Below are 25,491 nucleotides of genomic sequence, written 5' to 3'. Positions count from 1 at the left end.
ATATTTGGTAATGATTCCCATATTTGGTAATGATTTCCATATTTGGTAATGATTTCCATTTTTTGTAATGATTTGGGCGGTGGTAAAGCGAAATGGTCCACGAAGGACAAACTCGTGTAATATATCATCGTATAAAATAGGTATGCGATATTCAGTATTCTACATTCACATAAAATGTAAAATAAATAAATAAACCACAAAACATATTTTCTGATAATTTCAACAATGCCGTGAAATAAATTGCAGAGCTGAATTTACTGCTACATATGTCGTTACCATTAAAGATTGATTTAAAAAAAACTTGTTGGATTTTTGGAAAACTTGAAGCTAATTTATATAGTCATCGTTATTAATTTTGGTTACAACTTTACACCAAATACAGAACTTTTTGAAAGGGCTACAAAACTCCCACCATTCATTTATTAGATAAGAAATATGATTTCTCTACATTAAATACCTGAACGCCTTAAGAATGTGTCGTGTATGTAAACATTGCTGTAGATCGGCTGACAAATGAACTGAATGCCCTTAACAAGGTGCTGTGTTTGTAAACATCACGGTGTCTACACACCTGAGTTAGAACGTGGCGCGTGGCCTATTTAGATTAATCAGATGAAAGTACATTCCCGTAAAGCAACACACTGTAGTATTATGTTCGTGTTTCTATTTTTAGATTGGATCAAATGATTGACATTTTTGTCAATATTAAATCGCTCGTGAGGTTTAGCGTCCACAACACGAATACCTGTATATACATTAACCAATCGATCAATGTTTTATTCTCATTAATCTACAGTCACGCATCACAGAGAGAAGATTGGGAAATACAAAATACAGTATATACAACATGTATTAAAATTTATGTATAAGGTGGAGGAAGATTAATTCAACAAATGAACATTACCACGAGACCAAGTTTTAATCTAATGAGATGATTAAAGCTACGTAAGATCCCCATTTTTCTTCACAACAAATAAAACTTTACATAAACTTTTAAGCGGTGGAAGATTTGTTGATATAAATAGTTTATAATACCGGTACATCAATCAGTAGATTTACCTGTAGTAATTTTATAATAACGGTATATCATTCAGTAGATTTACCTGTAGGTATTTTATAATACCGGTATATCATTCAGTAGATTTACCTGTAGGAATTTTATAATACCGGTATATCATTCAGTAGATTTACCTGTAGTAATTTTGTAATACTGGTACATCAATCAGTAAACTTACCGGTAGGTATTTTATAATACCGGTATATCATTCAGTAGGCTTACCTGTACGAATTTTATAATACCGATATATCAATCACAGTCACCACTGCCGGTTTCCTACAAAATGCTCGGCGCTTATGGCCATTAAGCAGGGAGGGATCTTTATCGTGCCACGCCTGCTGTGACACGGGATCTCGGTTTTTGCGGTCTCATCCGAAGGACCGCCCCATTTATTCGCTTCTTACGACAAGCAAAGGGGTACTGAGGACCTATTCTAACCCGGATCCCCATGAGATGACGCTGATGAGAACTGAATCAGAACTAAATGAATATTAATAAAGAGGGGATAATCCTTTACTAAAACTGAAAAATTGATGATTCCATGGGTATCAGGGTGGGGCCAAATTGGTCAGTTATTAAATGTGTGAATAGAACATTTTTAACTTAACTTTTGACAAGTACCATTCCAATTCTTTTCAAATTTGGTATGAAGCATCTTTTGGACAAGAGGGATCTAAATTGTAATTTTCAGGGACCTTAGCGACGGAACAAAAATTGATCAATTTTCAAAACTTTTCTTCTCTACAACCGCACACGTGTAAGAAAAGCATAATGCATAGTGATATAGATCAGAGAGACTTCTTATACAATTGTAAATTTCATGATCCGTGGGTTTATATTCTGTCTTCAGGGAGGGGCCATAATGTAAATAATACCCTTTTCAATGCTCTTGACACTAAATTGAAACTAACTAAATATTTAGAAGGAATATATAGTACTTTACCAAAATCGTAAATTTCATGATCATAGGTATAGGAGTTTGCTTCCAGGGCCGAGACAAAATTATCATCGTGATTATATATTCTTTATCATTAGAAATACGTTTGCTCATATGGTATAAACACTAGAAGCATATTCAGGAAAAGCAGAAAAGGATGTACCAAACTTGTGAATCTCGCAACCCCAGGGTATTGACTTTAGGATGGGTCCAAATTAGTCATATTGTGTTAATGTTACATATATTATATTAAAGCCTCTCATCACTATATAAAAGAAGTATGTCATGTTGAACTTATACATCTACTTTTGTTGAATATTAGTATTCAAAACATAATATTATTTTCTAAATGCCATAGCCCTTGGGACTAGTGATACTAAAACTAATACTCAGGTGACCGATAAGGCATGTGAATTTCTTGTTAGTTTTGACCTTTTAACCTTTACTACTTCCAAGAAAACCTAATCTTTGCAATATGTCCTTAAGTAGTTTCATAACATGATATTTCACCTTGTAACCTTCTCCAAGTCATGTTAATCATATTGGTGTTGATCCATCCCCACGTTGTGTGAATTCAACCGCGGTTATGTCCTGTTAGAACAAGGTTTGGGTCACAATATGAGGTGGGAAATTTTCAATGGTATAAAGATCGAAAACAACTCGTATGAAAATCACAACACCTTGAACATCAGCAGGGCTAATGTAACTTAGGTGAGCTCTGTCACCCATCAGACTCTTGTTTTATCCAGACTTTTCTTGATACACGTTTATGTGAGTGGGTGTGTCTTTGATGTATATAGTATATATAGAAACCTTCAAGTAAACACGGTATTGTCTACCTAACAACCCAAACTTTTCATGAAGCGCCGGGAGAGACCAGACAAAGCTATAGTTAGAAACACGAAAAAAAAAATGACGGTCATGTTATCACAAAAAATGACGGTCATGTTATCACAAAAAATGACGGTCATGCTATCACAACAAATGACGGTCATGTTATCACAACAAATGACGGTCATGTTATCACAAAAAATGACGGTCATGTTATCACAAAAAATGCAGTGACTTGTTTAAACATCTTTTATTGTAATCTATTATATTAACAAATGGATCGGACATAAGCTGATTGCCTCATCTGTCCTGTACATGACGTAACAATCTAAATATGTAATGCAATGTTTTATACGTGGATGATGACGTTTAAGTAACATGGTACTTCAGCAGTACATCGACACACATATTTGAAATCAAAGATGAATTTGAAAAATTTATTTCATAAATACATAAATGACAGAGAATTAGATACCTCAAAAACTTTGTTCTATAAATACATAAATGACAGAGAATTAGATACCTCAAAAACTTTGTTCTATAAATACATAAATGAAAGAGAATTAGATACCCCAAAAACTTTGTTCTATAAATACATAAATGACAGAGAATTAGATACCTCAAAAACGTTGTTCTATAAATACATAAATGACAGTGAATTAGATACCTCAAAAACTTTGTTCTATAAATGCATAAATCAAAGAGAATTAGATACCTCAAAAACTTTGTTCTATAAATACATAAATGACAGAGAAATAAATACCCTTTCCCTTCATTCGAACACAAGAGTTTACAATATACAAGTTCTCAATTCTAATTGCTGTGATATATAACACAAATTACGGATTTGGAAATTTGTAATATGTACTTTTAAAACCGTACATGGTTTCTTGAATAGTAGTATTTTCTGAAAATGGGGATGCACTAGGATGTTCTTCTAATAGCATTTACAGAGAAAGAGTATGTTTGTCGGAGTCATTAGATGCATGCTTGAGTTGAAGCTCTTGAACTTTTGAGAGATATTTAGTGAAGATAATCTTACTATTGTGAAATCGATACTTTCTTTGTTTCCATAAAATAGGCAGTAAACTACACTCCTCTCCTTCACCCCTATATCGTTCTTCCTGATTGCATGTTAAGTGGTTGAAGTGTTCTGATGACGTATTCGTAAGTAAGACCCCTGTAGCGTATGATGAGGCATCAAAAAGACGGATGGAATTTTAATTAAAAATATGTCTACAATAATCACAGTTAAAGTCGTAATCAGTATCATAAACTGTCACTTAAATTGTCGTAAACACTCGCCTGTAATGTCGTAATTAGTGTCGTAAATTTTCACATCAAATGTCGTAAATACTCACATGGAATGTCGTAAATAGTGTCGTAAACGTTCACTTAAAATGTCATAAACACGCACATGCAATGTCGTAAATAGTGTTGTAAGCACTCACGTTCAATGTCGTAAATAGTGTTGTAAATACTCGTATATACTTTCGTAATCAGTGTCGTATACAGTCCCATTACAAACTATCGTAAATAGTAACGTGTAATTATTACATCGTAATTAGTGCAGTAAACATTCGCTCTCATATCCTTTAACAAACGCGCAGAGGAATAAAAGTATTTACCAGGTAAATAAATCAAGATGAAAGTAATAAAAACTATATATATGTAGAATGTAACATATAAAGATCTCAAAAACCACTGGACCAACATTTCTACTGGGGTTAAAGAATGTAAATATCTTTATAAAAATCTTCTTCCCATGTATAACAGGGCCAATGGTGATTGATGTTAGCGTTGTGGCCCATGGGCTCTCGTTCATAGATTTAATTTTGATTTATGTTAAGTTGGTGTCATTGTAACGCTTATTCATTGTCCAGTTTTATAGTATAGTTCAAGTGCTATCATTTCCTTTGATGAATATGGTGCACTGCCAAATGATCTACACCTACTTGAGAGAGTTCTACTACAATGTGAATAGGAAGGAAAGTACTAGGGATTGTTTCTTTACCGGTGTCATCTAGTATGACTTCCACGTCTGTTGCCCACTGATGAACTCTATTATGATAATAACTTCATTCATACAAGTGTAGTATAATAAATTGATAATTTCACTCATGTAATATAATACGACTTTTCGCACATTGGCGTACGTTAATATGGCTTTTATCACACACTGATGTATGTTGATATGACTTTTGTCACACACTGGGGTAGGTTGATACGACTTTTGTCACACACTGGCGGTTGTTAATTAATATGACTTCTGCCAAACCGTGGCACCGCAGCACTCACATGTCATGTTGACTTCCGCGTCTTCACAATGTCCACACTGTTTACACAGAAGAGTGCAGCAAATGCACATGAATATCAGTACGAAGAAACCCCCAAAAATCCCCAGAAACACGTACAGTACCGTCAGGCCCGTGGACGGAGACCTGTGGATAATCAATGTATTATTATTATTATTGTAAATTGATATACCGCTTTATCTAATCGATACAATTACCTCTGTGATGTAAAGCAATAGATACATAAAAAGATACAAAATAATATCAAACTGAAGTAACCATGTTTTTGGTTTGTTTCTATATAAAGATAACTGTTTACATGAAAGGTGGAGAAAACGAAAAATAAATATAGATTCCACTAGGAATACAAAATAAAGAGTTGGACAAACACGGACGCTGGATCCACCAGTGAAATTAGATACCAAATTAAATATTAAATGTAAGTTTAAAAAGAGAAGTTTTAAGTTGATTTTCTAATACAGTTAATGGATTTTCAACAGCGGGGGACAGCTCCACAGAGTTGATTAGAACACATTGAAGTCCCTCACCGTTGTTGGTGACGTCTCCATATGAGTGAAAAATTGTCCAGAGAGACGTTAAGCAAGATACAAACAATCAATCTTCTCCATCCGAGTGAAAAATTCACGAAAGGGGCGTTATACAATATACAATCAATCAATCGAATCATTGAAGAGACATAAAAACCACATGCAAGTGATAATGGGATAATAAATATATAAAGGTATAAGTTGATGAAAGAGAAGCTGAAGTCTTAAGGTTTAATGTCAGTAAAATATTCCAGTATGAAGTAGATGTGGGAGACGGTGGAATCTTTCATTTTGAGCTCTTTTAGATATATCGAATCGAGATATAAATAAAAGTGGATATTGCTACTAGATGAAACGTCCTTGATGTTCAGGTTTATACATGACGAATTGAATATCTATCTTGTATAGATCAAAATACTATGGTGAAAAAAGTGGACAGACCGACGAACAGAGTGAAAGTGAAGATCCCCTTACCCATCATCGTTGCCGCCGTCGTTGATGACAGCTGGGGTAGTTCCATTGTTGGTGGTACTGTTTGTGATCCCAGTAGAATTCACAACAGCTCCTATAACAGCATTAACACTGAGCAAACCTACTAATGAACGTAATAAAGTAATTACTCGCTGTTAAACACTAATGATGAACGTAATAAAGCAATTACTCGCTGGTAAACACGAATGATGAATGTAATAAAACAATTACTCGCTGGTAAACACTAATGATGAATGTAATAAAGCAATTACTCGCTGGAAAACACTAATGATGAATGTAATAAAACAATTACTCGCTGGAAAACACTAATGATGAATGTAATAAAGCAATTACTCGCTGTTAAACACTAATGATGAATGTAATAAAGCAATTACTCGCTGGTAAACACTAATGATGAATGTAATAAAGCAATTACTCGCTGTTAAACACTAATGATGAATGTAATAAAGCAATTACTCGCTGTTAAACACTAATGATGAATGTAATAAAGCAATTACTCGCTGGAAAACACTAATGATGAATGTAATAAAGCAATTACTCGCTGGTAAACACTAATGATGAATGTAATAAAGCAATTACTCGCTGGTAAACACGAATGATGAATGTAATAAAGCAATTACTCGCTGGTAAACACGAATGGTGAATAAAGAAAACTATATTATGGCTAGCTCTAACTAATTCAGTCAAAATATCAGAAAACATTAGATATTGTACGTGTTTGTTTAAATCAATATTGGTTATATCTACAATATAGAAAACATTAGATATTGTCCGTGTTTGTTTAAATCCATATTGGTTATATTTACAATATAGAAAACATTAGATATTGCCCGTGTTCGTTTAAATCCATATTGGTTATATTTACAATGTAGAAAACATTAGATATTGTCCGTGTTTATTTAAATCAATATTGGTTGTATCTACAATATACAAAACATTAGATATTGTACGTGTTTGTTTAAATCAATATTGGTTATATCTACAATATAGAAAACATTAGATATTGTCCGTGTTTGTTTAAATCCATATTGGTTATATTTACAATATAGAAAACATTAGATATTGCCCGTGTTCGTTTAAATCCATATTGGTTATATTTACAATGTAGAAAACATTAGATATTGTACGTGTTTGTTTAAATCAATATTGGTTGTATCTACAATATACAAAACATTAGATATTGTCCGTGTTTGTTTAAATCAATATTGGTTATATCTACAATATAGAAAACATTAGATATTGTCCGTGTTTGTTTAAATCCACATTGGTCAAGTCCATGATAAAGAAGGCATTAGACACTGCGAATTGTTTACTACATGGAGGTGTGAAATCTTTTGTTTATCATACATACATGTTTACTACATGGAGGTGTGAAATCTTTTGTTTATCATACAGAGATGCTTACTACATGGAGGTGTGCAATCTTTTGTTTATCATACAGACTTGCTTACTACATGGAGGTGTGAAATCTTCTGTTTATCATACATACATGCTTACTATATGGAGGTGTGAAACCTTTTGTTTATCATGCAGACTTGCTTACTACATGGAGGTGTGAAATCTTTTGTTTATCATACAGACATGTTTACTACATGGAGGTGTGAAATCTTTTATCATACAGACTTGCGTGTAATGCACGTACACCGGCTTCTTTAGTTTACCTGTGGAGACCTTCCTGTATAAAATCCAGCATGTTTGGGTTTTATTACGCAATATAAACAATACAAACAAGAAAAGTCAGCTACTTTTTATGCAATCCTTGAGTCACATTTATTCTAAAATTTGAATATCACGTAAATAAAACTGTCAATGATGACAATGGCGGGATTCCTTTACCTACAATTAGGTTAATCAGAACGAGTCTCCGTGGTGAAGCCCACGGTGGAGAACGCTGGTTCCTTTAACTAAGTACGCAATAAAGTCTTTTTAGATTAATTAATAATGTGTAATTATAATAAACATATTTAACTTACTATGTAGATAGATATTAATAAATAATATGTAATTATAATAAACATATTTAACTTATTATAGATAGAGATTAATTAATAATGTGTAATTATAATAAACATATTTAACTTACTATGTAGATAGAGATCAATTAATTGCTTGTAATTATAATAAGCATATTTAACTCACTATATATAGAGATTGATTAATAATGTGCAATTAAAATCAGCAGGTTTAACTTACCGTAGATAGATAAAACACACATAGGAAGAATTCTGCACTTTATAGCCATTCTGTCAAAGAGACGTTGATTTAAATTCTAAATACGTAAATAAAACTATTCATATTTATGTCGTACACAAACCGGAACTCGTCACGGGAATTCCCCTGCGATCAGCGTGAGATAGGTGTGTTCTTCGTCATCGACCCGCTTGTTGTCTAACAGATCACGGTGTATATTTCCACTACATGAAATACCTCTCAGTATTTTTCCCAAACAAGTGTACAATTTACAGTGCTTTAAGGATGGTTCAGCTACTATGTTTCCCCCTATATTTCTCTGTATAATGTTTCTACACAGTTAAACTGGATATTTTACAATTACACCTGTGTAGATCTTGAGGGTGAAATACAGCGTGTGATTTGAAGCAAAACAGAGTCTCTCTGTTTATATACCCTCTTTTCCCCAAATGACCCAATGTAAAGAGATTTAAAAACTTCTCTCTTTTTTTGTGAAGAATATGCAAGAAAATAATCTTACACCTTTAGTCCTGATTGGCAGTTTAAGTGTTATTGTAACTGTCGGTAGTTGTGGTTGTTTTGGTTTCTTCGTGTGTTTTTTTTTTTAAGATTATGAAAATTAATTTAACATCTTTAGTCATGATTGACATATTAAGTGTTTGTTGTCCGTATTAAATTCCCATATCGTAATAAATCAGATAATGTATGCACAGATACTGGCGTACAACTGTTAAACAACAGGCTACTAAAGTAGGGGGACAACTAATAAAAAAAATAGTAGACTCTGTTTTTTCAATAATCTAAACTGGAAATAACTACTTCTCCTTTTCTGAGTAAAAAAAATAACTTAAATTCAAAAGACATTTAAAGACAACATGATTAATTATGAGTTTGTTTTGAAAACAAGAATGCGTAGATCGGGGATTATGTTTATTTGCTTAAGCACGAGTCTCCGTCCTTCGTCCAAATAAATCAAGATACATGTACATTGAAATAAATAAACAATAAGTTTTTTGTATCAGGAACATCACTTGAACTTCACCATGTGTTGACATTGTCACTCTCAGGTCGTGTTCAAGAATTTATTTACACACCACAGTTTTTAAAATAATCTGCAAATGATGGTTCCGCTACTGGTGTATCTCCAGTTATTGTACAGGTATTTTACAGGTATTGTACAGTTATTGTACAGTTATTGTACAGTTATTGTACAATTATTGTATTTTCATAAAAGGAAAAATCCACAGCTATGATACATGAAAAATTTAAATAGGGAACCACCTGGGGCCCGTCTTACAAAACAACTTACGACAAAGTTGCAAGTCTTGAATTGTATTACACAGTCATTACTTTGAATGAAGGAAGCGAAACTTTTCTAAGGGTTAATTTACAACATCTAAAGATAGATATTTTCATTTGGGGTGAATGCTCTCACAATAAACTGAAAAATTCCAGCATGTAAAGTTGGTCGTAAGTCATAAGTTCTTTTGTAAAACGCGCCCCTGGAACGTGTGCAAAAGATAGTTTCGAGTGGTATTGATTTTCAAAAACTATAAACAATGAATTTGGGACGCAGATTTTCAACATTGACCTGTACCTCTGAAACTGCCTGAAGAACTAACTGTAATATATAAACAAGTGCAGCGGTCAGCCGGGTTCGATCGCCGGTGGCCAGTTAGCTCAGTTGGTAGAGCACCTGACTAGAGATTCAGGGGGCCCGGGTTCGAATCCCGGTCTGGTCCGTTGCATTTTATCCCTTCCTGTTACATTTGGTGCCGTGGTCACACCCTGGAACTGACAGGTGAAAATGCCTGCCAGGGGATAAAGATCATGGGTTGATGTCTTCAGTCAGGTGTGAAGACATTTAAGGAGGCAGGAATGTAGCGGTCAGCCGGGTTCGATCGCCGGTGGCCAGTTAGCTCAGTTGGTAGAGCACCTGACTAGAGATTCAGGGGGCCCGGGTTCGAATCCCGGTCTGGTCCGTTTTATTTTCTCCCTTCCTGTTACACAATATATTCAGTTATTTTTTTAGACTGTAATTATAATTATAATTCATACATATACATACATATATGTTTGTATATTTGTATGATATATTTCATTTCAAATTCAATGTGTATCCTGTATGTACATTAAATAACTGTATCTCACTTCCATTCTCAATGTGTATCTTCTATATACGTTAGCTAACTGTATCCCACTTCCATTCTCAATGTGTATCTTCTATATACATTAGATAACTATCTCATTTCCAATCTCAATGGCTGTGTGGCTTGTGACTACATGGTGAGAATTCCATCGTCATCGAAATCAAGTTTTATTTGACTTGCCTAGATGGTCGAGCGGTCTAGCGCGCTGGTTACATGCTGCTAGGGGATTTGGTTCTGCAGATTGTGATTTAACCCCGGGTAGGGGCGGAAGTGAGTATTCAAATAAAATAAAAGGGAAATTGTCTGTACTTTATATAATCATGATCATTCTGTCATTCATAATGCGAAAACCCTATTGAATGCAATATCATGAGCTATGAGATGATCACTATTTGATGTCATGAGCTATGAGATGATCACTATTTGATATCATGAGCTATGTAATGATCCCTATTTGATGTCATGAGCTATGAGATGAGAGCTATGAGATGATCACTGTTTGATAACATGAGCTATGAGATGATCACTATTTGATATCATGAGCTATGCGATGATCACGATTTGATATCATGAGCTATGAGATAACTGTTTGATATCATGAGCTATGAGATAACTGTTTGATGTCATGAGCTATGAGATGATCACTATTTGATGTCATGAGCTATGAGATGATCACTATTTCATGCCATGAGCTATGAGATGATCACTATTTGGCACTATGACACTATTTGTTATCTCACTTTTTCATAGAATACCTTAAAGTCATTCGGTCATGAATTAAATTGTCCTATTAGCTGTGTATAATAATGCTGTGATCTACTGCTATCAAAAATTCCATTACACGACAGAAGGAATATCCAGTGCTGTCTTCTTGTTTGAGACAGATTGTTAATACAAGACCAGTATGCGTATATCAATTAACTAATTAACGACACTTGATCACTCCGAAGGAAATTACTATGTAAGGAAAATGGGGAAACAGGGCGAAGTTAAATTAAGAATTTCCATATGCAATTCGACCTTCACATTTAAACATCATTCACTGGGAAAAGTGAAAAGGATTTGCATGAATTAAACAAGTATTCATCATAAGGTTTATATGCACCACGGTGAAGCATGAACATATGTTTGGCCAAGGGAAACACAATACCCCGCTAGGTCACGTGACACCCGTCTGTTATTGCCGAGTGATATACTCTTAATTAATTGCAATTTTAACAAAACGGTATAAGGTGATCTGATTGAGTGTACGGACTATTCTTATCTATTCTTGATGTCTGCAGTTATATACAAGACAGAGTCTCAAGGAACAGAAAAGTATGTAACATCACTTAGCATAACTAAATATCAGTAACAACTAATATTCCGTAAATCATATACGGCTTACGGGATGCTTACTCCTCCTAGGCACCTGAGCCCACCTCTGGTGTGTCCAGGGGTCCGTGTTTGCCCAACTATCTATTTTGTATTGCTTATAGGAGTTATGAGATTGATCACTGTTCGTTATATTCACCTTGCATGCTTTCATTGTGCTTTTAAACTAGGTGTATGTTGATTTTATAATATACCATTACTGGAATCCTCGGTATTAATTGCACACTTGATACAGAGGAAAAAACAACGTGAAGAATGTGGTGAAGTAACCTTTAATATACACTGTTTGCTAGTTCTATTTATGTGAAACCTATGACCGCAATCGTAATTGCCCCAACTTCCGGTATAAGGGGAGTAATTGCAAAAAATGTAAGCCATTTTCACTTTACTTTAATAAAAGAAATGTATGGATATGGTAGGATTCAAACCCTTTAATTTATTTTTGAAATATTTTGCAAACAAAGTGCACCAATCCAGCTGAAATGCCGAGAAGAAGCCCGTGACTAAATATCACTTCTTGGCACACTGATTTTGACTACGGATAACTCCGTTTACCTGATCAAGATATAGGACTCACGGTGGATGTGACCGGGCGACAGGAGATGCTTAATCCTCCTAGGCACCTGATCCCACCTCTGGTATATCCTGAGGTCCGTGTTTGCCAAACTCTCTATTTTTATTCCTTATTGGATTTATGAGATTGATCACTATATTTTCCTTTCTTCAGGGCAATATCTGTATCCGTAATGAGAAAAAGTCCGGGAAACTGTTAAGACTTATTTTTAGCCTAAAAGTAGTTCAAAGATGGACCAATCAGTTGAAATGCAAACTGAACTTGTATTTCTTGAAGGAGTTATGAGATTGACTACTGTTCACTATCTTCACCTTTCAACCAAAAAAAAAAAACAAACCCCAAATTGGAATGTACGTCTTGATTCAAACACTGTTTTTAACATTGTTTTTAAAATAAGTTTAAAAGACGTGTATTAACAAAAAATAGCCAAACTATTTCGATTTTAAATAAAGCTATACGCAATTGATATGTTTAGTGTTGAAATGGAGGGGTATCCCGGAATTTCAGAAAAACTGTCGAGCTTTCTTCTATATACTTTTTAAAAATGTGGCTTTGAAATTTTGTTTCACGAGGGTTTTTTTTTTTTTTGTACATTTAAAAAAATCGAAACCACTCCGCTGATATCATTTTCAACTACACCTATACGTTAATTTTCCTTAGTTGATTTCTTGAGTGGTTTAGTCGGTAAGGTCGTCTACTTTTATATGTAAAAGTGGGTTTTTTTAAACGACTGGGTTCAAATCCTTCACGAACACATTTATTTTTTTCATATTAAGTTTTACATTAAGATTTTTTTCTTAATTGAAAAATGCTTATAGTTTTTATAAATGTTTCATGTCAAACCTTTGTTTATTACTACATGTGTGTGCCGAGTTTGAAATAAACTTCCAACCTGGACGCTGTTTAGTTTATGAATAGGACGCCGAATACAGCATGCGATACATGCACCCCTGTTTTAATAGTCAAGGTTACTAGTGATAACTTGTATGATTCGCGGAGTGAAAGTTGTTGACAAAGGCATGATGCCTTTTACAAAAAACCTTTTTGAATTTTGCAAAGCTTTGGAAGAAAACCTTTAAAGCCGAACAAGGTAAATAACTGTTAAACAGTTTGAGTGGGGATGATATGTATTCCAATAGCAAAGTGCTATGGTGAATCGATTTTTACAGGTGCATGTTCTTCGAATTATGTTGAACTTTTTAAATGCGTATTAAACTTTCCATATTTTGTTTTGTGGTCAGAGTCATGTAAAGTTGCCAACAACTGGCTCTGGAAAATAATAGCTTTTAGACTGTAGTAACATAGAATATTAAATATTTGATACACTTGTAACATGTAACCATATATATTGTATCTGATACTCGAAAGAAAAAAAGACAATTTAATTATCACGATTTCAAAAATTATGTTTAGACTACATGAATAATGTACTGACACATAAAATGTAATAGGCTTGTTCTTAGTACAGGGAAATCCTACAGGTATGTAAATGGCAAATACGCAATACAATTATGAATATGGATGAAGGTCAGTTCTACGTCACGAGTGCTGGCACGGAGCTCCTATTAAGGAAAATTCCCGCTTCGGAGACACCCTCTTTCAGCCCAATATCTGTATCCGTAATGAAAAGTCTGGAAACTATTTGATGTACTTTCATTACTAATGTAGATGGACCAATCCCGCTGAGCTGCAGACTGAACCTGTATTCCTCTGAGAGGAAGCGTATGTGTAAATTTCAGTGCAATATCTGTATCTGTGATATAAGTCCAGAAAACTGTTTGACTTACTTATAGCCCTAAAGTAGGCCAAGGACGGACCAATCAAGCTGAAATGCAAACTCACTCTAACCCTTCTTGAGGGAGAGATTGTGACTAAATTTCAAAATCGTACATGCATCTGTTACGGAAAACATGACCTCGGGCGGATAGACAGCCAGCCAGCCAGACGCACGTAATGCGTCCCGTCTAATGACGAGCATGTATCATGGTACTGAGGATCTATTCTAACCCCGATCTCCACGGGACCCTATCAATATGAAAATACCAGGTGCCCATCTTCATATGGTGAGCAATGTTACAAATTTGCAAAAACAAAAGTACATGCACTAATTTCTTAGAACATACACGGACAAAATCATGTGTACAGACAGACGGACATGGTGATTCCAATATACCCCCACACTTCGTTTGCAGGGGTGGGTGTTAATTATCAGCCACAATAGACTTTTTTCTTTAAAAAAGAAAGAAAAAAGTCAACTCCTATATAAAGGGCTATTGAATGATTTCCTTGAAAACTCAAATCCTGTATAGGATTCGAAATTAAGAGAAATACAAAAGTTCTGAACCCTGAACATACCAGAGGTGGGATCAGGTACCATCTTGTATGTAGTCTGTCCATTGACCTCTGATCTCAAAATCATACAAGTCTTCTACTTTTTAGGCAGAACCAGACTAATAAGCTTGACGTCAACGAAAGGGTTCTCCAGGAAATTGAGCAGATCGCCATATTGGACCTTGACCTTTTGACCTAAAAACCAATAGGGGTCATATATTCATAAGGGGAAACCAGTACACGTTGTTTGTCAAGCATGGTTTTCAAGATATTGAACAAACACTTGGTTTATTGTTTGACCCACCATCAGATGCAAACCGATTTGGCCCTTATTTTTTAGAGGGCACATAATTTTTAGTCTGTTACGGGGGGTTAAGTGTTTAGCTTGCAAAAAAGACATTAGAGTCCCGATATATACATGTAAGTATGAAACCTACTGTCCTAAATGGAACGGGTTTTTTCCTGATAAAAAGAGTTTTCTTTTTACATAAAAACATGGACGCTTGTGATACTCTTTGAATTGCAATCGTGATCAAACGTATCGCAGTTTCCATCTTAAATATCCGTTTTTAGTCGAATGAGTTATGCAATTGTTATGCTGCTGTGAGTGGGCCATACATGAGAATGACGTTGTAGTAAGCCGTGTGCGACTTCACCTGCATATTTTCCCCCCACATTCCAGAAATATGTCACTTTCTATCCACATTCTATTATATTAAGTGCCAAATTCCATCTCGTAAAACAGACACACTTTGTTTTTGTGTGTGTTAATTATCACTGCATATACATATATATGAATAGAATAACAAAAGCTTTGTGAGACATTGTTATGAGACTGTATTCTCTGATCTTATGTGATGAATTTTAAATAGTACAGTAATTACAAAAAAAATATTGTCTTAATTGATATAATTCTATCAGCTGAAACAATTAACTTACGTTTCGTCTTGAATGAAAGAGTTTATCATTTACGTCAAACTTGAGAAGTTTAAACAATACAGAAAAGCTAGATAGCCCCACAGGCCAAATAGCAATAATTGTACACAATGAATAACAATGTTGTACACAATGAGTGACAATATTGTACACAATGAATGACAATATTGTACACAATGAATGACAATGTTGTACATAATGAATGACAATATTGTACACAATGAATAACAATGTTGTACACAATAAATAACAATGTTGTACAAAATGAATAACAATGTTGTACACAATGAATGACAATGTTGTACACAATGAATGACAATGTTGTACGAAGTAATGACAAAATTGTATGTAATGAATGACAATGCTACACACAATGAATGACAATGCTACACATATTGAATGGCAATGTTACACATAATGAATGACAATGCTACACACAATGAATGACAATGCTACACATAATGAATGACAATGCTACACACAATGAATGACAATGCTACACATAATGAATGACAATGCTACACACAATGAATGACAAAGCTACACACAATGAATGACAAAGCTACACACAATGAATGACACACAATGAATGACAAAGCTACACACAATGAATGACAATGCTATTCATCAAATACAATACACTGCCTTTAACATCTTCTTGTTAATTTGAATTACAGCATAGTGGGCATATGAAACTTACATTACTCTATCATTATGCATTTTTGAGTACATAGATGGATACAGGAATCAAATTTGTATGATCAAAAGTGTGCGGCACGACTCCCATAGAAATGAAATGACAGAAGATCTGCCTGTGAATATGCACATCTAGAGAGTATGACCTAATCAAATACAGAGTTACATAACTTTCTGTTCTGTGGTTTTAGAGGAGTTGTGATGATAGAAACGGGACTGACGGGCCAGGAACATACCCTCTTCACGAATGGTAAAGTAAATCATATCCACCACCACATTGTACATGAAGGTTGAAGAAACCACCATATTCTTTCTCGTCACAATCATGATTAAAAGAAAAATGCTTAAACATGAAAATACCCTCAATGTCCCTATAGAAGATTATGTCAAAACAAGTTTTTGGATCAAGCGATAATAATCATCATTTTCAACAAACACCACCATACCAGTTAAGTCATCAAAGGTGATTTCACAGCATCATAAAGATTCAACAAATTCCGGATTTTCAAAATCATCACCCAGAAGTTTCAGTTGCGATCCACAAATTCACATCTTCTCCTGAGTAAGTCTTCCCGTTCTTCCACTAGGCGTGGCTCTTTTCTCATAGTATCTCTCTGAAATAGGAAAAACGAGGCATCGTTATTTCTAAGATGTAAATATATACATACATAGCATTAGTTAAAACGGCGGGTGTGACCAGTCGACAGGGGATGCTTACTCCTCCTAGACACCTGATCCAACGTCAAATGTGTCCAGGGTCTGTGTTTGCCCAACTCTCTACTTTGTATTGCTTATAAGAGTTATGAGATTGATCACTGTTCGTTAGCATCACCTTTCATGTATCACTGGCCCCCTAGAACTGCGAAAATGAAATCTAAAATAATTTTCTTGCTTTGAATATCTAAGCTAAATTCTAATCAGCAAAATTGAAAGGTGAAGATAACGAACAGTGATCAATCTCATAACTCCTATAAGCAATACAAAAAGGTTTTTCATATTTTGTATATAGATTTTTTATGACAAAATGACATTGTAATAAGGTCAAGGTCACAAAATCAAATATAAATGTATCGCAATGCAAGTACTCTATGTCAGGAAGTTTCCATGTAATTAATAAATTTCCACTTTCAGCTCAGGTGAGCTAAAATGTTATTTAGATGCTTTACACAAAAACAGTTTGCCCTCCCTCTCCCCCTTTTGCATTCAGAATCTCTACCCCGGGGATTATGAAATTCACAATATTGGTAGAGGCATGTCTGCTCTACATGACTATGCATTTGATTTTTTTTGGGGGGGTCAACTATTTATCCCACATTGAAGGCCTTTCTTTACCATCACTGTGTGAAGTATTAATTTGACACTTTGGGGTACATTAGTTTATAACGTTTAGGAGAAATGTGCTTACCTGTTTTTGAGTTAGAGTTTTCGTTTTCTTTAAACTTTCAATTTCTTTTAACTGGACATTAATTTTCCTTAGGGCATTTCGGTACGCCTCGTGGGTGGCTACATCTTGCCACGTTCCCCTGTTTTGCTTCCCAGGATTTGATGATTGTTTTATGTGAGGGACAATCCCCCCCTCCTCTTCTTGCATTTGGCCAGACACCGCTTCATCCTGTGAGTATTGGTCTGTCTGTATATATGCTTTGGGTCCGTTCCAACCAAACCCTAGGTAGAACACAACGCTCTTTTGCCACAAACTCCTTGGGCTTGGGTGTGAATTTCTAACTTTAATGAAAGACTTATTTCCACCTTGACTGATAACAGCGTGTAATATCTCCCAGCCATCATTAAGTAATGTCCCCTTAAGTTGTTGAAGCATGTCTTTTACAGGTTTTGACCGCCATAAAGCTTCTCCATCCAAGTATGTTTGTTTCAATCTCAACTCTTTAGAATATATAATCTCCTTAACTTTGTCTCCCTTTCCGAGGAAATAGTAAGTTGTTTCTCTACGACGAAAAGGTTCATCTTTCTGTTTTGGATGATTTTTGTAGAATGCATTTTTCCATCTTTTTATTGCCTCTTGAACAGTCTCGACAGGGCTTAATCTATACTTCCTTTTGTTCTCGGTTGGCCAATGAATCATCACAAAGTACATGAACGCTTCCAAATGTGGCCGTTCATTCTCTCCAATCTGTAACGTCATCTCATATGCTTTCCTACTCCAATCGACAAGATTTTTAAAGTCTTCTTCCCGAATGCTTTTTACAGACATGTTTTGAACAAGCTTCACCGTTATTAGCGTAATAAAATCAAAAACCCCTGCAAATTGGGACTTTGTGTTTTCCAAGAGCTTTAAAGCCATTTCTTTCAAGTGTTTTTCTCCTTCTGGTTTGTGCCTTAAATCTAAGATACTCGACGAAGATCTACCACCTAAGCGCACAACTCTTCGTCTTATGAAAGAAGCTCTCGAATCTGGTGTAAGATGGTCAGGTATTTCACCAGTTTGTTCCCCCAGATAATTGTCCAGGTTCTCTCTGAGCTGAACAAGCTCATGTCGTGGATTGTAACTTGTATTCAGTTTAAAAATTTCCCCTTCTTTTTCACTTTTCAGTTGAGCAAGTTTGTCTTCTATAACTTGCATTGTCTTCTCCGAGCGATTTTGGAGATTGTTCAGGAATTTTCTACTCTCTTCTGAAAAAATGTCAAATTCCCTCGGATTGCTCAGATTCACCAGGTAGGTATGCAAATTTGATTTGCTGTCTTTTTCGGGAAACCACAGGTACATCAAATCAAGAAGTTGAACGATGAGGCGTACTTCTCCAAAGTACCCTGCATCATTTTCCCTACTAAAATGTGATTTCTCACTGACTCTCTGTTCCTTTGAAAATTTCTCTATTCCCTTCATAGCTAGTTTCAAAATCTCCTGTATTTCTACATCGTTGGGAGCTTCTGAATCCGCAATATATTCTTTATATTTGTCTGTTAATCTCCTTTTGTATATCTGACCATAGGTGTCCCAAAGATAGGAATTATCAGGTTTGCTATCCACTGCTAACTTTGCAAATTGCTCCGCCTTCCCCCAGTTTCCAACATGAATGTAAAATCGAGCTATCTGTTGTGCTAGCATGGGATCTTTTGTTTTCTCATAACCAGTCTCAAGAACAGCTGCTGCCTTGTCTTTCCCCTCCTTTTCTTCCACATTCAATATAACTGGAGAGAACATTTCTTTCTTTTGGTCTACTGTGAATTCTCTCTTTTTCAAGACGTCTTGAACAATTTTCTTGAGCTGCCTGGTTGATGCATTCTCCATCAAGAAGAGGGGGTGCTTCAAAAACTCTATCATAACATCACCAATGCAAAGATTCTCTTTTCGGACAATGTAATCAAGAATAGCTTTTGCAAAGAGTTTACTAACAATAGACAGTACTTGCACACCTGCTGAAACTCTTGCATTTCTGTTCAGCAGTACCACTGTTGACTGGCTTAAAGTGCTTTCCCATTTCCTACACAAATTTGATGGATGGCGTCGTCTCCCTGTAACACTGCCCATCGAAAAAATTGGTTTGGTTCTTCTTTCATCCATCATAGTATCAAATGCACTCAAAGGTACTGACTGAAAATCGATATCATAAGAGTTGATCAGAGACAAATACTTGATGAGGTACTTTTCCTTTTCAACATCAATGCTATCAACAAATTCCTTTACTGTGCGTTCTATGTAATTTGAATCAAAGTTTTCTTTCAAAATATTGAAAGATATAAGGAGTTTTGGATCCACTCCTTTATTGTTCTTGTACATTTCATCCAGGGATTGATACTTTCTTCTCAGCCACTCAAGCTCTTTTGCAGTCAACTCATGTTTTAATTGAACTGTATGACTATCAGTAGAAATGGGAAGGTTTGCACGTCTAATACAGAGAAGTAAGAGACAGTAGATTCTTCTTGCATCGCTTTTGCCGGATGTTCTAGCTCTATGTTCCATACGAGCATGTAAATCCCGTACTTTCTCTTCATCTCCATTATCAATAAGAATGATCGGTGGCTTGGGATTGTCTGGGTCTTCAAAGAATCTCAATCTATCTAGTTGAGCGCACGTTTGATCGGTTACTTTTCTAATTAAAGCACATCTGTATTTCTTCCTAAATTGCCATAAAATTTGATGTGCTGTAGTGGTCCCACCAGCACCTGGCTGATGAAACAGGTAGAAACACGGTACCCAAGTGTCTTCAACTCTGCGCTCAAGAAGTTTTTCAACGCCCTCTTGTATCTTTTCTTGCTGACTTCGTCTTAACACATGATTGTCTTCAAAGTATAGATTCCACCAAGTCACATGTCCTCCTTTGTAAAATTTTTCCTCCACATACTGCCGATGCATTTCTAGTCTATGAGTATCATTGCAAATCTCATCAATTTCACATTCACTACTGCTGAGAATTTCCAAATCACAAAGTTCATTTCGGATTTTTTCTTTCAGATAACAGAAAGCCCCCGCTGATGTTGGTAGCTGGCATTTTGACATCATAGGTAACGAAGTACTTACTTCTTTCACAATGTTGTTTACATGTTTCCAAGGTAACCCAATGATGCACCTTTCAATCAATGTCTTTTTGTCTACACTGTCTCTTCGCAATAATTCTTCTTGCCAGTTCTCCATCAATCTTTCATTTTCTGACATTGCAATCCATTGGTTCTGAAATTTCAAAATGACTTCCTCTGCAACCTCAAGCATGATGTCATAATTCTTGGAGAGAATAAGAAACACGATGAGGGCCCTTTCATTGGGTATTTCTTGCTGTAAAAATCTGGTTACTTCTTTGAAGCCTTCACTTCTTCTTTTCTTCCATTCTAACCTGTTTAGTGGAGGTTTTTCAAGAAGTTCATACCCATTGCAAAAAATCCAAGGTTTGAGTTGACTCGTTCTTAACTCCTCAAGAACATTGTTTAAACTATCAGGATTATTGGCATTTTCCTCACTGTTTCTGTCAAAATTATCTGTGGTGTAAACTTTAACGACTCTTTCTAGATCAGCTTCTACAAAATTGTACAAACATTTCCCATCCAGACTCGAGTGAAAATCAAATATTGCAGTTGGTTCCATGTTGAGCAAAAACTCAAAATTATCAGACACAAAATCTTCACTCATTGCACTATCTAAGGGGCTGAGAAAGAGGATGGGATAAATATCATTGGTAAGTTTTTCACTTCCAGCTGTATAAAAATTCAGGAACTGGTCTCGCAAAGTTCCATCAGTCTTTGATGGCAAAGCAGTCTTCTCCTTGTAATTTCTATGTTCTGCTATTTTGGATTTTGTTGTCATGTAATTCTTAAATTCATCATCCCTCAAAGCTTTTGGGATGTTTTTGTCAAATTTGTAAATTCTTGGGATAACCTCTTTTTCCTTTTTCTCTCGAATGTAGAAAGTATCATGGTTTGTTAGGCTGTAGCTTGGTACAATATCAATTTCAACAACAAATAGAGGTGACATTGCTTCTTCCGTCAACATTTTGCTCTGCACATGTACAAACTGGGGAGGTCTTAAGCATTGTAATACAATACCAAGCTGGTCCTTGTAGAAGGCTTGTTGAATTTCTTGATAGAAAACCTCCATGAATTTTAATTGATTGATTTGCAAACCCACTACCTTTCCTTCCAAAATGCCATCTTTATTAGTATTTTCAGCAATACCAAAGTGCACAGTACCATTTGTTCTGTCAGAAAAGCAAGCTCCTGCAAATCTGATAGTTTCCTCTGCAATCCATGTCAGCAGTGAGGAGTGATCTAGGTCATCCCTTTGTCTGAAGCAATGCAAAGGTTCTATCAAGTCAGAGATATGAAAGTTACTTGTTCTGAAAACTGCATGCTTTCTATAGGCATCTGATGGTTTTACTCGAGTATCAAAGGTACGGAATATTTCTTTAAACTTCGTCTCAGAGTCACCTTCTTCACTTTCACTAACAGCTCTTTTAGAATGATGTTGTGTATTAGTTACACCACCTACTTTTTCTCCAGTTGTTTCTGAATCCATGGATGGGATTAGAAGAAAGGGACCTTTTTCTGATTCTTCTTCTAAAATTGACTGAACAATTTTCTGCAGTCTTTTTCTGTCTCCAACTGGCATGTCTCCAAATGCTTGCCCCAAGTCTACCATATCAAATTCTGAAAAAAGTTGTCCATCTATTTTTTGTCGGTCAAAGACTTCTAAATGAACGGCTTCAATTCCTTCTTTCTCCATATATGGTGCAAGTACTAGTTTCATTTCAGATGCTTTTACATCTTTGAAGAGAATATGGGTATCCAATAAACAAAGAACACCACCTCCATCTTGTTTTAATTCTGCAAAGAACAATAGTCCAATAATGTTGAATCATTTTATGTCACTGGAAGGCTATAAAAGATATAATTGTATCTTATTTACATTGTTTAACATCCCCCCACCCCGAGTTTTTCATTCATATGGAGACATCACCATTGCTAGTAAAAGGCTGCAAAATTTAGGGCTATGCTGGGCACTTACGGCCTTTGAGCAGGGAAGGATCTTTATCGTGCCACACCTGATGTGACACAGGGCCTAGCGTTTTATGGTTTCACCTGAGGAACCGCCTCCATCTAGTCGCCTCTTACAACCATCAAGGGGTGCTAAGCACCTTATTATAACCTAAATGTCCTGTTACTCTAAAAGAAATAAGTATTTCATCTTTCTCCTCCATTCAAATAAAAATAGTTGTCAGCGGACAAGAGGTTCTTGTGATACATCAGGCACCCTTCTACGTGTGTCATGCATAAGTCTAAATCTGTGGCACTTTACCTACAGCTGTTGATGCCTCAAAATAGGTAAATAAAAACAAGAGGCCCATGGGCCATATTGCTCACATGACTCAGCTTTGCCCTGCTGTTGTTCAGCAATTGTGATTTTTCAAAATTTTGCAATCTTTATTCCTTCAAACATTTGACCCCATATCGTGACCTCAACTTAGCCCCATGGGGTCACAATATAAACACGATACAATGTCACTAAATAAAAACTCAGAATATGAAATTTTCAAGATATTTCCCTACATACTGCCATATAAACTTTGATCCCCTATTGTGGTCTCACCCTATCCCCGATGGTTATGATTTGAACATACTTCAATCTACACTACCTGGGGATGCTTACATATTGATATGAGTATCCATGGCCCTTTTGTTTTTGATTGAGAAGAGTTTTCCTATATATCCTCATATAAAACCTTGATTCCCTAATGTGGCCTCACCGTAACAACACCCCCCCACACCCCCCCCCCCCCCCCCCCCCCCCGAGGATCACAATTTCAATAAGTTTGAATCTGCACTATCTGGAAATGCTTACATATATTAATAAGAGTATTCATGACCCTGTTATTGAGAAGAACATTTTCAAAGATTTATCCTATATTTCCACTCAAATATCTTATATCCTATTGTGCACCCCAACCTACCCCCAATGGTCATGATCTGCGTTACCTGGAGATACTTGCATATCAATAGGAGTATTCATGGCCCAGCTGTAATTTAGAAAATAAGATTTTCTTACATATTCCTACGTAAAACTTCGATACCCTATTATAGCTCAAACCTACTAAAGGGGAGCCCAATTTGAATCTGCACTACCTGGGAATGCTTGCATATTATTCATGGCCCTGTTGTTCTTGAGAGAAGATTCTTAAAGATTTATCCTACCTGTGTATATCCCTCTTTAAAACTTTGAACCTCAATTGTGACCTCATCCTACCCCCAGGGATCACTATCCGAATAAGAGATCCATGGGCCACATCACTCTCCTGAGTCACCTTGGCACTGCCATTTTTCAGCTGTTGTTATCCAACTTGGCACCAATGAATTCAAATAACACAGATATGCCTCAACAGCAACATGACTAACACAATCTTCCTCTTTTAGATAAGACCAAGGTCACAATATCAAAGATTGATTGATTGATTGTATCTTGCTTAACGTCTAGCTCGAGAATTTTTCACTCATATGGAGACGTCACCAAGGCCACTGAAGGGCTTCAAATTTAGGACTATGCTCGGTGCTTAGGGCCATTGAGCAGTGAGGGTTCTTTAGCATGTCACACCTACTGTGACACGGGACATCCGTTTTTTAGGTTATCTTCGAGGACTCGTGACATTCACACCTAATGCCGAGCATTTGGCGATGGAACTTGGGTTATGAAATTCACTATTTTTTGTACATCCTTTTCTGCTATCTCTAAGTATGCATTTAGATTTTACACAGTATCAGCAAACTTACACATGCATACTATATACTAAGTTTGGCCCCACCCTGGGGTAAGAACCCCTACTCTGGAGAAAATCAAATTTAAAATTTCGGTAAAAGACTACCCATTTAGCACTATATAACCAAGTTTGGCCCTGCCCTGGGTTCAGAACCCCTACCCCGGGGATCAGGAAATTTACAATCTATGCCCCCCTTGTTCCAAATATGCTTCATACCAAATATGAAAAGAATTGGAATGATAGTTATCAAGAAGAAGTTAAAAATGTCTATTGTTCAAACATTTAGTAACTGATCATTTTGGCCCCACCCTGATACCAAAACCCCTACCCCTGCGATCATCAAATTGACAATTTTGGTAAAGGACTACCTGCTTTTTCTAAATATTCATTTACTTTCAATTTATTATTAATAGCACTAAAGAAGATGTTATTAATTAAAGTGTTTAACACATAAACACTACATACCAAGTTTGACCCCGCCCTGGGGTCTTAAACCCTATCCTGGGGATCATGAAATTTACAATTTTGGTAGAGGCCTTTCTACTCTACATCACCATGCATTTAGTTTTTCTTACATGTGTGTGGTTCTTGAAAAGATTTTTAAAAATTGGTCAATTTTGGGCAGTTTTTGCCCCGCCCTTAGGGCCCCAGGGATGCTGGAGTCCTGAAATTTACAATTTATGTCCCCCTTGTCCCAATGATGCTCCATACTAAATTTGAAAAGAATTGGAGTGGTAGTTATTAAGAAGAATTTAAAAATGTTAAATTGTTAACGCACAACGGACGACAACCAATTGCAATAGGTCACCCGAGTTTACTCAGGTGACCTAAAAATGGCAATAAAGCATTGTACAAAGTTTCAAATCTATCCAATAAGCCATAT

The 25,491-nt window shown here is 35.8% G+C and overlaps 1 protein-coding gene across 4 annotated transcripts in view; it reads right to left on the bottom strand.

Moving 5' to 3' along the window:
• LOC125662214 (sterile alpha motif domain-containing protein 9-like) overlaps nucleotides 1-25,491 on the bottom strand; it is a 54,980-nt gene that overhangs the window by 6,055 nt on the left and 23,434 nt on the right. For 2 of the 4 annotated variants that reach the window (XM_056148035.1, XM_056148037.1), the window contains 5 exons: nucleotides 17,816-22,683; nucleotides 9,947-17,024; nucleotides 8,353-8,402; nucleotides 6,142-6,262; nucleotides 3,060-5,266 (listed from right to left, as the gene is read on the bottom strand). In XM_056148035.1, the coding sequence (XP_056004010.1) occupies nucleotides 16,938-17,024; nucleotides 17,816-22,683 (4,955 nt within the window). In that variant the 3' untranslated portion in view covers nucleotides 3,060-5,266; nucleotides 6,142-6,262; nucleotides 8,353-8,402; nucleotides 9,947-16,937. Of the gene's footprint in view, nucleotides 1-3,059; nucleotides 5,267-6,141; nucleotides 6,263-8,352; nucleotides 8,403-9,946; nucleotides 17,025-17,815; nucleotides 22,684-25,491 lie in introns of those variants that run through there. The other 2 variants (XM_056148034.1, XM_056148036.1) reach the window with 2 other exon arrangements.

The sequence above is a fragment of the Ostrea edulis genome, chromosome 8 (genome assembly GCF_947568905.1).
Source record: "Ostrea edulis chromosome 8, xbOstEdul1.1, whole genome shotgun sequence".
NCBI classification, from domain to species: domain Eukaryota; kingdom Metazoa; phylum Mollusca; class Bivalvia; order Ostreida; family Ostreidae; genus Ostrea; species Ostrea edulis.
The sequence above is the reverse complement of the archived record's forward strand: the minus strand, read 5'-3'. Positions and strand labels throughout refer to the sequence as shown.